The sequence below is a fragment of the Apostichopus japonicus genome, chromosome 16 (genome assembly GCF_037975245.1).
Source record: "Apostichopus japonicus isolate 1M-3 chromosome 16, ASM3797524v1, whole genome shotgun sequence".
In the NCBI taxonomy this organism is placed as follows: Eukaryota; Metazoa; Echinodermata; class Holothuroidea; order Aspidochirotida; family Stichopodidae; genus Apostichopus; species Apostichopus japonicus.
Genome location: NC_092576.1, coordinates 35,246,814 through 35,260,938, shown reverse-complemented (window position 1 = coordinate 35,260,938; position 14,125 = coordinate 35,246,814). Strand labels below are relative to the sequence as shown.

The following is a 14,125-nucleotide window of genomic DNA, read 5'->3' as shown; positions in this document are numbered from 1 at the left end:
TTCACAGGGGGTTCGAAGGGGATACAGTTACGGAAACCTGCTCAATACTCTCAGTAAAATCATTCACGATTAAAAAGCAACGTACGTTAAGGCCTATGTATCTAACAGTTGAGGATCCAATTGTAGGTTGTATACCGTCAGACTTTCTTCAGCCATGCAGTACAAGTGGCCGTAACGACAGTTATTATTTGTTTGATTATTCCAGCGTACCTCGGGAAAACGAGTCCTGTACTCAAAATATTTGGTACCGTAGTTCCGGGATTTGAGGAAGTGAAAGACATATTCCGGTAAATTTATAATAGTAACCGGAGTGACTGTATTTCAAGTTGGTTAGTATGTTAAATTAGTTCAATAAACTCTGCATGACCGATATTAGTAAGATTATAGTTATGCCTAGCTTCCATTCGTTCAATTGCCGTGTTTCAATTTCCCACGTAGAGTACTGATATAGACAAGCAGGGCACTGGTAACCTGCGAAAATGTATAATTTTTGAACATGCTGGGGTTGAAAATTCATTTGAAGATGCTCAGTATACGCTAACAACTAATTTTGTCGACAATAAACTTGTTGTTTTGACACATAGCGCACGGTGTTACGAGTTCATTGCAGGCGGAAAGCAAAACTATGCATGCATGGTCATTTAGGTAAAAAAATGACAATGCATACACTAGATGTAAATATGTGTCAGGGAAAACATCAGACACGCATGGTTATCAACAACACTGTAATGTGAGATGCAAGATTTCGTTTTCTGAATTCCGTGAACTGATGTCAAATAGCAGACTGAACATATGTAGCGCTGTAAATTACATATGTGCCTAAACGTTGCAAATCAAAGAAATGTTTTGAAATAAACAGATACACTTTAGAACACACTAATAACATGGACGTTAAGCTTCATTGTTAAAAATTATGTATCGCCTTTATATGTGTTCTTGTAACAATTAAATCATTATATAGTAAGGCACGATCTAAGTTTTAGGCTGTTGAATAAAGAAAAAACACTGATCCGTTGTGCAAATTGTGCAATCAGAAAGAAGAAAGTCACCTTCGTAGCGAAAACTAGCATTCGGTATAAAGCCTTGCAGACTTGTAGGTCATGCGCTACTGCAAAAGTCACAGTAAGTGACGTGTTTGTGCCCGACATCATAAATGATTGTTTATTTTGACTTAAATAGTCCTCAGTTAAATACAATTTTAATTGATTTGAACAACTTCGCGGCGTAGGCCTATACAAATGGCTGTATAGGAGTATTATACCTTATACCGTAAACAAGCTGCAAACTTTATTTTTGCATGGTAAGTCATGGTTTAAAAACAGGTTTATATATGTGCACAGTTATCATTATAATTTACGAATACGACTAACATAAGTTTCTGTCGAGCTGTCAAACTGCAAGGTGTTTCTAATCTTCACGCTTTCAAGCACATACGTTACTGTCAGAAAAGTTACTTCGAGCTGCTTTATTTCTGTGCGGTTAAGTGCACAGAGACTGATGAAACACTTAACATCGTCCGTTTTTTTTTTTGTGCATCATAGTCACCCGTCATTGGCATGAAAGTTCAGTCTCACTTCATGAATTATATTGCATTTAAGTAAGTGTTCCTTTAAGGAATAACTCTTAGATTAAACAATGAAGAGACAGACACTATTGAGTACATGTAGCCTATACTATCAATATATTAACACATTTCAGCTTGAAATATGCAATAACACGCTTTATAAATCTGATAAAAAATTGTCAACGCATTCTTTAAACGACATTTCGTTACGTCTCTGACCATGATTATCATTGGATGTCAAAGTGAAGTTTTGTAACATAATACCCATCAAATAAATTCGTTCTTCTATGTTTCAGTTTGTTTTATTTATTATCTTTATATTAGATGGGGATGGTGATAAATATGCCGACTTGAGTGTTCTTTTAAAAGCAGTATTCGTATGATCCATACAGTCTTATTCCAAATTATATCCTTTTAGTCATACAATGACTCAATTTCAGATGAAAAATAGACCCTCAGATCTAAGAAGGAATTTCTCTGTCAGTGATTAACTATGAAGAAATATGAGATAACAAAGAGGCAGAATCAGCGTTCGCTGTTTTAGGTCGTTGATTTCTGGGCTGGTTTTATGCAGATGCTGGAGAGAAGGCACGTTGATGGCAGTGTTTCGGGAACAAAAAGTTTGCAATGGTTGTCAATATTCTTATCTAGCAACTTCAGCGTGATACTTCAAATACCAAATATAATTTCAACTTACACCCTTTGTAGTCATAGAATGTTCATATGCAGTGAATTTGTTTGGATTAAAGAATACGTTTTCGCTGATTCACCTTCGTTTCTATCACAAAGTCTGGCTGCGATTACCATTGGAATGCTGGCAGATCGAGGTTTCAATAACTTTGTAAAACCTATGGCGCACTACTGGCCAGAGTTTGCTCAACATGGAAAATACCAGATAACTGTGGAGCAACTTCAAGAACACGAGATACGCAGAATGATAGCAAAATTAATTGCATTCTTTGTAATCATTTATAGCTGGAAATGTATCTTAGGTATATGTATTGGGTTTTTTTTCATCAAAATATAACGTTTTAACTTACATCAATATATAGCTAAGTCTCGATACAACCTGATAGCTTTTTAAAACGCCTACACATTAAAGTTCCCATTTTCGGGTTAACAAATTTGTTTCGATTGATTACATTTGTCTTCATTTTATGAGTATTTAAGGTTAAGGTTTTCTGACAATGTATAACAAAGATGGTGATCGTCCTAGCAGTTATGTCAGCATATATTGTCTGCATTAAAAGATGGCTCAATTCTTTACCAATTCAGCACCATCATTATTATTCTAGACGATAACTTCCAAACGTACGAAATTCACCAAAAAAATCCAATGAGAATCTATGTCAATGGCCTACCAATGATATGAAAATGGGCAATGCACGTGATACCATAGGGAATAAATGTAGGTATACATAGTTCTGAAGTAGGTGTTTTTTTTTACCAATTTCAAGTCACAAATTAATACTAACCCTTCGATATGAGATAAAGGAGTATATTGTGTGTTCTGACATATTTACCGATGTATAGCTTTTCCATCGTGATATAGATTTAAAAGTATCAAGCTAAGGATATCAACTTTCAGAGATGAAAATGGGTAGTGCTCGTGATACCATAAGGAAGAAATATTGCTGCAGTTAATACTAACTTGGATGTCAGTGTGTTACTTGTAATCGATAAAATTCAACTCTAACTAACAGTCATTTCAACGAGTTGTCGTTCAATGAATTTTGATGAATTCATGTTACGGTGAACTCAAATCAATTCATCTCTTCCCTTAATGACAAAAGTTGTCACTCTTGTTTTTTTTTATAGCATGAACTTAACGCATTAACCTAATGAATAAATACTGAACTCACACAGTTGCATTAATATGTGAACCGTTTGGGGATACACATATTTGTCTTTTCAACTTGTTTGTGCACGTCTTTTACAAAAGGGAAATCTCTTTGGTTCACCTCGCGCTGAAGGTCAAGTAACCTACGCCGACCCTGACAATCAACTCAGTTATGGCTTTGTTAGTCGATATATGTCACCTTTAGGAATGCAGGTGGATGACCCTCGATTCAAAATGTTGCAAAAGAGTGTACTCAGAGTGGTGGATAACTGCCACCGAAATTAATCAATTGTTCTCTCGCTAGTTTCGTTTAGTATTTAGTGGTCGTATCAGTCGCTGCCTTTGTTGATTAAGACTGAAGATTTGCCTATTGTTAGGATATTTTTTTGATACGTTTCTGGCTTGAAAACAAATGATGATTTTTTTTTTTAAATTTCATTGAAATGAAGCAGTTGGGATGAATGAGTATAGTAAACACGACCGTATAATTCTCACACCGCGAACGATTGAACACGCTCAGTGTGATGATATAAATTGCAACTTTCGCTTAGACTTGGAGCAAACGATCAGTGGAAATTGACCTGTGATTACAAGTAGATAAATATGTTTAGCATAACAAGCTGTATTCCTTTAGTCATGTGGGGTAAGGTGTAAGTAATTGTGAGGTCCAGAAGCAAAGTGCCATCAAACGGGCCGGCAAAACTATGGCATATATGAAATGTGCAAATATGGGGCAAGGTTACATGATTACCTGGGGGCAGGACTCGGTCACGTATATAATTGTTAGTCGGCATGTGTACTATAATCCTCAGGTAAACCCCAAAAATACAAAATAAATAAAACCTCTAAGCGAAATGTAACTGTTTTTTTTTTTCATTGGTAACAACTTTCATCAATCCGTCATAACCTTGCACCTTTGTTTATGTTTTTTACTTTAATCTGTTTCTCAACAATGTTGGATAACTTAAACTGACCCTCGATATGTTTCCAAAGTGATTTAAAGCGTTTTCAAATCACCGCGTGGCTTCGCTGTGACGTCATGATAAGATGACGTCTAACATGTCCCAGTTTTGTGATAATACCGTTACCTTGTTATAACATCGAACCAACGTATGTTGTATACTATTATAATCATAAGTTAGTTTACGAACGTACCAATTATTTAAATGTTTTATTTCATACCTGACTTTCGTAATGCCTTTACTTCGACTCCAAGTTCAAAGACATTGTACATCTTCCTCCCCGCCACGCACCAACCTTCATGATACCTTCATAAATTTAAAAAAAACGGACAACACACTCGGTATAAAATTAAAATAAAAACGTTCTGTTGGCGACGGAGGGACAGTCTCATAGATTTACATTGTAAGTCTGTACCAAAAGTATAGCCTCAAAGTACTATACAAATTCACCAATTTTTATAATTCATATGTGCTTTTCAGTCAATTCCCCCGTGTGCGATTCAGAAGACTGAACTTAACTATCGAATTCCCTCGCTCTCGTTAAGAAAAACCTATCAATAAAACATTATATTATAATTATACAATAAGTATAAAGGACAGTTGAAAAATAAAAAAAAATAATATACTTTACACCACATTCGTTGTAGAAGTAATAATATTATAATAAAAATTCTGGTGAATTATTTATAGTACATTCTTATATATTTATTTTTTTATCTTTAATTCTTTCAAATCTATTGTTTGTGTCTAAACCAACATTTAACGAATATTAACTTAACTGTTACAGCTACTCCTTACCGGTCATCTACTTTCTTAACAGCTCTTAAAACACTTTCCTTAAGGTTAATGAATCTGGGGTCCATCATCTGTATCCCCATAGGTGACATATAGCGACTGACAAATCCATATCCAATCTTATTGTTTGGATCAGCGTAAGCAACTTGTCCACCAGCTCCCGGTGCACCGAAAAGATTACCAGCCTGCAAAAACACAAGGATCAATTTTTAAGATTATTAAGAACGAATTTTATCACCCGATACTCATAGCTAGTAAGTAACAATGTCCATGTTCCACAACCGTGCATCAGTAACTACTGCGCTGTGTTCGCAACACGATAACATGTATAACAGTTGGCACAGTAATTACTGAAAAGCTGTTACACATTGAACTACGAGTCCGAAAGGTGGAAAGTTGCAGTAATTATTATTTTTTTTAAATTGCAGTAAGATAATCACTGTGCAACTTGTAACACATGTTACCGTGTTACGAACACAGCGCAGTAGTAACTGATACACGGTTATGAAACATGAACAGTAATTACTGTACTAGCTATGTGTATTTTTATTTAGAATCAACAAGAGGGCACTTTAAGTGACAAATATCGCGACTCTGTCTATACTTACATTGGTTCCTTGTGGAATAACATCCATGGCCCACTTCCACCTAATCGGTAAGTCATACATTAACAGGTCTGGAGTCGGTCCTCGTCTGTCATCAGCGTATGCATCGAGTATCCTTTTGGAAAGTAGAGTGTTGTTTCCAGCTTTTCCACCATTGGCTAAGATACCGAACAGTTTAGCTAATGCCTCAGCTGTCGCTATGCCATTGGCAGATGCGACTTCTATATTGATTTTATACGGATCAGCAAAAGCTCCTAACTGCAACAAGATGGAGGCAGGAAAAGTAAAAGCAACGATAAAGGGTTGTGCCGAAGTCATTTGGTAACACGGTAATATTTTTTTATGTTTCGAAAAGATTTGTAAAAGTTTAGGCACACTACTACTAACACTAGATATAGGCATATTCATAAGAAAAGAGTAATGAAATGCAGGTTTTTAAGCAATATATACAAAATGTTAGTTCATACAAACTACATCAAAACGTAAACAAATGTAACAATTCCTTTAAGTTTACACATTGAATAAACATAACAGCTCTCTAAACGAAGGAATTCTTCAATAACTGTTTTCTGTACTTTGGCAAAATAATATGATTTCTTAACTTTCTCTTTGATTGCACGTTAAGACTCGTTAAGGTGAACATACACGGAGTGATTCTGACCATCGTAACATTTTGTGGCTAATCTTAGGAATTCAGCTCTAGCAATGGCATTCAAAGTTTCCTCCATATATGTATGATCTAAATGAAAACAGTTTAACATGCTTCTTTAAAAACTTTACAATTATATCCTTGAATTTTTGTAAGTTAAAATGATACCAGACTGGCACTTCATAACTGAGATGATGGAGAATTTCATATTTAAAACATTTCCTTCGCATCTTTATTAAAATATTCCACAATATATGCTCAACCATAGACAATACAATATAGCTTTGCTCATAGTATTTGATTTGTGAGAAGAAAAGGTCAGTCAGTCGTCTATACACATTAACCTAAATAATTGGTTTATGAAGTGCATTTTATATCGGAGCCATTATTAGTCACATTTTGTTATTCTAACGATAGCACCGATATATTTTGATGATTTTTCTCTTTTGAAGATTTGTAATAGAGGATGTTAGTATCTTGACAGCAACCGCAACATTAGATAATGAGCGTATGTATACATTTGTTTAGAGTTACATAACATGTTAAATTCATATACAATTGGGTAGTTATTGCCCACGCATATTTTTCCATGAAAAAGAAATGATTAAATCAAGTATACTCAAACTTTGGTGAAACCATTACGAGATGACTTTCGGCAGAATAGTTTCCATTGGTTTACAAAATATACACCTTTAATTTATTTAAATATTTGGTATGCCCCTTTAAGGCTAAATTGATGATGTCAGCTCCCTGGGAAGGCCTTAATGTTAATGTAAATCCATTCTGTTATCAATTATATTAGACTTACTGCTCTCAACTAAAGTATGTCCATATTGGATCACATACAACTGCATTGTATAAGTTTAATTTGAGGTCATATGTATTTTATTTTCCCATCGACGTTTTGTCGCTACTTAGGAAAAACATCATGCACAGTGTATTGGACTTTAAATTCCAGCCAGTTAAATTGATGAATCTCAGCTGTATAAAGGGTTATTTCTCGAAATTTAAAAGTGATATAGGAAGAAAAGCTGGACTGGTATATCAACCGGAATAACTCGTCAATTGTTTCCATTGAATTATCCAATTCTGTAGTGTGATACTGATGTATCAATCTCGTTTATCTGTGGTAACAAATATTCTTCAGGTGACAACATAAGAGTCTCCCAACTTGTTGTACCTCAGCATAAAAATCAGTGTGTTTTCCCATAAATTGAGTAAAATAACGGAGACAAATATACGAGTTCTTTTTTTTTCTTCATTATAGATGTGTACGAAGAGGCTCGTGCTGTAAAACAATTTACTCACCTCCACCAAGTCGCCGCTGGACTCCATCATGGCTTTCCCAGCTTCATATGAAGGGTCAGGGATGAAATTCCCCATGATAGCTCGTCTGTGAAAACTGCTCTTCAGAATGGCCATTATAAAGTCTAATAGTGTCGCCTGCACATTAGTCAACCTACCACCACGATGAAACTTGTCTAATGGAAGGCCGATATAGGCATCTATACCTACATAAAGATGACGTGGTATAAATTGACAGTTACATCCAGCTAACTTCAAGTTTGTTTTACAACAACCTATAAGAAATTAATTACTGCTTTCGGATCTCGTACATGCATAATCTTTTGCTACATATTAGCATATAAGCATATATATATATGTATATATATATATATATATATATATATATATATATATATATATATATATATATATATATATATATATATATATATATATATCAAGAAGAAAGTGATTTGTCGCTTCAAAGATATATTGGACTATATATTGGAATCTGTTTCTTCGGGAAATATGGAGAAGATTAACCGAAATGTCGGGAGATATAGAGTTTTACTAATGCGAATATATATTGATGGTATAGGCATTGATAGAAGAATTTAATATCTTTGTGTAAATTCCTTTCCCTATATACTTTAACTGAGCTTATTGAAAGCTGCCACTCAGTAACATGGAGTGTAAAAAAATTAATCAATTACTACAATGTCCACTGATCATATAATATTCCAGTAAACTTACCGAAAGGTTGACTAACTTCCTCTGCAAAAAACTGTCCGACCGTTCTTTTCTTAGGATCCACTCGTCGCACTAAGGCGTCTATGTAAGGGCCAATGGTAATGCCGTGGTAGGCATGCATACTTCCTGGTTCAAAAGCAGGCCTATTCTCTGCAAGTATTCTGTCAACTTCCTTGTGATCCGCGATAATTTTATAAGAAAGAGCTTCGTCTGTGTAGTGTAATCCGGCCTAGCAATACCCAACAATAAAATGTACACCAGAGATGAATAGGCAGCCAATTTACACAAAGATTACAGTAACTACTGTAAACTTAAACACTTTGTCTCACAGTAAATCTGGATTGTGCTTACAATTCTGATAAATTGGTAGTATGTGCCATGAGGATTACAATTAGAACTAAATGTGTAATCAACCCCCCCCCCCCAATAAAAGAAAAAAAAACATCAAACTGGATCTGTTGATATTACATATATCTCCAGTTCTTACTCTTATCATAATAGCACGTGCTACCGATTTAGAGCACGAGCCAGTATTTATTGTGGTACAAAATTGTAAGATTTACGGTAGTTACTGTGTTCTCTGTGTGTATCGGGTGAATTACCCCATGTCTGCCTGATGTATGCATATATTGTAAAGTATATTTCTACTTATATCAGACTGTTCCTAAAATAAGTCATAACATTACATAATAAGTGCATGTATTACAAGTAACATATTACGCCATGCTAACCATTGCGTAATTATATTTTACCTCATGCTCTAACAGTTGCTCAACGGTGATTTTCTCTTTGTCATTTTGCGCAAACTCAGGCCAGTACTTAGCGACTGGTTCCTTGAAGTCTATAAGCCCCCTGTCGGCCAACACGGCGATTGTAATTGCTGCCAATCCTGCGAATATTAAACATGAAGTTAAATCATTATGCTCTTTCCTTCCTCAGTTTTAAATATCATTTACTTGAGAAGAAAGTCCGTCGGTGCTTATTACGGAGGAAAATAACATGTTTGTGCCTAAACAAATATCCTTCAAGTTTAGGTGCCGATTCGACGTTGTGTCATATACGGGAAAAAAACGAATTTGTGCCTAAAACATATCCTCCCAGTAAAGATGTAAATTCGAAGTAGTATAATGTATCTCTAGTCGCTAGAGGAAATAAAAGTCAGGTCGTGCTTGGGGAAAGTTACATGACATAGGCCAATGTTGGAATTTTAATGTTTTGCTTGATTTACATTACGAAATTAAGAATACAATATCATGCATCCCATGTCTCAACCTGAAGGTGTGCCCGAGGCTGTTCTGTGACCCCCACTTACCCCCCCCCCCCTTCTCGACCAATTCCTATCCTTTATTGATTTTGAAGTTACCTTTAGATGAGGAAAATATAACTGTCATAGTGTCCTCCCTCCAGAGTCGCTTTGCTTCAGCGTCTGCATAGCCAGCCCAGAGGTCAACGACCTTCTCTCCATTCTTGTAAACAGAAAACGCAGACCCAGCTTCACTGTTATCTAATCCCAGTTCATAATTCTGTCTATAGAAATATACATTTATGTCAACTGATTTTCAACAGTTTATACACGATTCCTAAGATGTATAATACATTCCCATATATTTAATAAGACCATGTTCAATTGTCACGTGAAAGATCATTGTCATCAAAATATTCATCGGCGACTTTGTTGTTGTCAAGACAGCAAATGTCCTTCTATTTACCCTTCTATTTGCACTTTAGCCAAATTTCTCAAAGAAGAGATTCGCCTCCCAAGAAAACATGTTATAATAGTATCGTAGGTTCCACCACCTACCCCCCCCCCCCTCCTGCAGGCCAACTGGCCCGCCTCAACAAAAATGGTGGTTGCTTCCATGCTTTCGAGCTTCCGATGTCCGATTCATCCATCCAAACTAGGCCACATTCTTTCAGATACCATTGGATGTCCCAATTGTGTATTTTCTGGCAAACCCTTCCTTTTCCTCAACGCTCTATTCCCACTCCCACCCCATCATCCTCTCAATGTTCCGTTAGCCCGAGAATAATACCTTAATTGGTTCATAAACTTACCTGAAAACGTCCCGGACTTCCTCAAAGCCTGGAGCTACAGTACCAAATATCTCAGGTACTGGATATGCAGGTTTCAAGTAAGCAGGAATGACGAAGGCGACGACTACCGCTGTTACGCAAACTACGAATGCCTGACGCAATAAAGACATTTTGAACCAATAATGAACGTTTCAACTTTTTTCCAGTTTTTAGATTGTTAAAAGGCATCAACTGAGTTAGGCTGTACAAACTGTTACACCTCGTACATATGTGGAGTAGGTATAATTTCTTATATTGGTGCATTTGTGATGAATCATCTCAAGTGAACATTGGACATTGCAACTAATCGCGGTTTCAGGCAATAAAAACAGTAACGTAGATACGATCAACTTGTGTTATTTCTCCATTTAGATAGTTATACCAGCTTGTTTACACTACACTGCACTGCGATTGATTTTGTTTGATGTAGAGATTAAACTAAAATAAATAAGCCTGTTGAGTTTGAAAAGAAGCGCTTTAATTAACACACACACGCACTATAACACACACACACTTTAACACACATCTTGACTCAGCTTTAATTTGAATATGTAAAAGTAAGGTGGCATGACGTTTCGATCTTCTTCCGAGGCTAAATGATAAGTAGCAATTACAGGTGACAAAAACACACACAGAATACAGACAGGTTAATGAACATGGTGAACAAAAAGAGATAGATGTAAGGGATTCATAATAGACAATGGATGGAGAGAAGAAAGAAAGAAACCAACAGGGGATCAGGGGAGGTATGAGATAAACAGTAAAGGGACAAAGAGAGGACTAAGGGTATGGGGCAGGGAATACACTAAAGAACGACAGAGACAGAAATACATTGGAGTAAAGAAAACGGTAGAAGAGAGCTATGAGGAGAAAAGTGCCGGGGGGGGGGGGGGGGGCAAGGGGAGATGAAGGGGCAGAAAATAAGTTAGTAATGTCTTTCCTGAATGTGAGACCTTGAGGTTGAATGGTGCGAAGGCATTGCATCCACAGTCTCTTTCTGCTGATTCGTACTAGATCGGGCGGCTACCTAAGGATTCAACCCCCTATTGGGACATGTCATTAATGGTATGGTTGGAAAGGTTAGATTGTTCTCTCACTAGGGTCTTAGTCTTCATGGTGTTGTTTGTGGATCTGTGACCATAGAATCGCTTCTTAAGGGTGGTCTTGGTTTCGCCAACATACTGGAATCCGCAAACTATACAAGATATCAGATAGATGACATTTAGTCTTGTGTGTGAGTTGCATGCTGTGGCTGGTGATGGAATTGGAGATCTAGGTCTAGGTCTTGCTTTTATTTGAGATAGGTCAAAACAAGTTCAAGTTCAAATCTAATTCATGTTAAAAAAAAATGATAATCGAAATTAGTATTTACTCCTTGTCGAACACACCTCTCTAATGTCAACACTTTTTAGCTTAATTGACACGCATTAATGATTATTGACACTTTTCATGACCCACCACTTACAAGGTCAAACATGAATCCAAAAGGAAGGATTGGCATAGGACTAGCCTAGTCACATGCTATGTATAGGCTAACTTCACAGACAGACAGATACACACAGCTTCGGACGGAATGAAACATATCACTAATCAGTCATACACATCCTGTTAATGTCTTCAATTATCGTCCTTTTCTTTTCTGCAACCCGATCATTGTAGACTTGTCTATCAATTAGGCTTTACAAGGAGAACGGTGTCAAAATTGATCAAGCGTGTAATCTGATTACAATATAGAGAACAACTGCCAAGTACGTGTTGATATTGACACCTAAAATATCATTAGAAAGATTTTCCATTGACAAACCATTTTGAATAACTGTTATGTATACACTTGCACATAGATATACGCACCCGCACGGATGTAGTGTGTACGTACAACATGCATACAGTTATTGCTGTAAGCGCACTTGTATCAATGTATGTATACGCGCAGCTTTGTGACAGAAGTTGATACTCTTACGTGATAGCTATATTAAGCAAATGCTGATTGTGTAAACAAAATACCGTGTTGGTTACGCCAGCGTCAATCGATTGGTAATGTACATGTGTGAATAATAACAGTGCAAAGAATAAACCCGCCTAATCATTATGAGTTGAATAAGCTTCTCACATCTATTTTCAGAAATCAAAAGTAAGTTTCATATTTTATGAAGGGCTACATATGGACTTAATCATGTCCTCCCAAATTGTGCGTTCTAGGATCGAAACAGTTTCAAATAAAGTACTAAAGATTAAGTCTTCATTTGCGACATGCGGACGAGTTCTGTGTGTCACCAGCGATTAACGCGGTTTAAGAATATACCTTTCTGATTGTTTTTCTTCATATTAGGTAACTTTAAAATAGTATATTGCTGCATGAATGTAATGAAGTAGAATTGACACAACAAAACCCTACCATGTAACCACATACACAGCTTAAATGCTGAACATAGGTACAAGAGTCTTAACACGAAAGTTACCAGAAATCGTTTGATGTCGCTCAAGCAACAACAATGAAAAAGGTTTAACAAGAAAGAAAATAATAATCTTGATGGAATATTACAAATCGATCTAGCACTTTTTTTACTCTTTGTTGGCTGCAAACACTTTGTGAAAGTTCACTATTTTGAATTATTATATATTGTAAAGATATATTGACTAGAGTCAAGTGACTTGACGTGTTCTCTTCATTTCTTCCAATTATTTAATCTCGTACTGAGGACGATTTTGATAAGATTGAAAGTAGAAATGGAAAGGAAACGAGCAAGCATGTATCATTGTAAAACAATTCACTGTTTGGGGTTATTATGAAGTGTAAATTATAAGCTGGGATTTATGTGGATTTGTAATGTTATTAATTAACTATTCGTCTTAATTTATCACCTTGCTACACTATTATTGAAGGTAACTGCGATGACCTCAGGTATTATTTAATTTGGTTTTATAGAAACCTGCCCAAGTTGATCACCGATTTGTATTAAATGTATTAGTAGTGTAAGGCTTATTTTTGGGTAGTTCGGGAACGGTAAGCCCGGCCTTACACTGATACCGTAGATCCGAGCGTGAAACGTGAAATAATCAGGAAAAGCGGGTACTGCATAATATATGTCTTCTTTTATTGATTCAGGATAAAACTGTGACTTGTAACTTCAGATAATTAAAATATAAAGAGCCCGAAGACTACAGACGAAAAATATAAATAACGGAGCCAACTTTTCTACGTCCGTAGACTTCGGATGATAAACTTCAACTCCTCGATAAATCTTTAAGAAACACTTAAACCCCTGATTCCAAAATAACAAATTAAGACGCGTTGCACAGGGCACACGCTCTGCCCTTGAACCCGATTGGTGTAAACTTTTAACTCACCCCTTACCAAACTCTTGATTGGTTGAGTGCCAACCTGATATGCAGATGAGCATATGCAAATGGGCACTCAACCAATTCGAACCAGTTTGGCTGTCTTCCAACCCCGAATCATTTAAAACAAAAGATACGCTTCTAATAGTGCGTGATTTATATCCCGCCACACCACAGCGCAAACCACCAATGCGCGAGCCATGGGTGACGTCATAATGACAATAACTAGAATACGCTTCACAATGACAATAACTAGAATAC

The 14,125-nt window shown here is 36.2% G+C and overlaps 1 protein-coding gene across 1 annotated transcript; it reads right to left on the bottom strand.

Moving 5' to 3' along the window:
* Window positions 1-1,658: 1,658 nt before the first annotated feature.
* LOC139983247 (beta-lactamase domain-containing protein 2-like) lies at window positions 1,659-10,811 on the bottom strand. Its single transcript, XM_071996668.1, has 7 exons — window positions 10,508-10,811; window positions 9,816-9,979; window positions 9,205-9,341; window positions 8,456-8,681; window positions 7,724-7,926; window positions 5,770-6,024; window positions 1,659-5,346 (listed from the first exon to the last, which is right to left on the bottom strand). Exons 1-7 carry the CDS (start codon window positions 10,654-10,656, stop codon window positions 5,161-5,163), a joined length of 1,320 nt encoding a protein of 439 aa, XP_071852769.1. The 5' UTR covers window positions 10,657-10,811; the 3' UTR covers window positions 1,659-5,160.
* Window positions 10,812-14,125: the final 3,314 nt, after the last annotated feature.

Bases quoted from the DNA above. Each gene is read 5' to 3' on its own strand.
- LOC139983247 (XM_071996668.1), bottom strand. From the start codon at position 10,656: ATGTCTTTATTGCGTCAGGCATTCGTAGTTTGCGTAACAGCGGTAGTC. The intron at 8,682-9,204 runs GTAAAATATAAT...GGGTATTGCTAG, and splicing joins AGCAACTGTTAGAGCATGAG to GCCGGATTACACTACACAGA. The intron at 5,347-5,769 runs GTAAGTATAGAC...GTGTTTTTGCAG, and splicing joins TTATTCCACAAGGAACCAAT to GCTGGTAATCTTTTCGGTGC.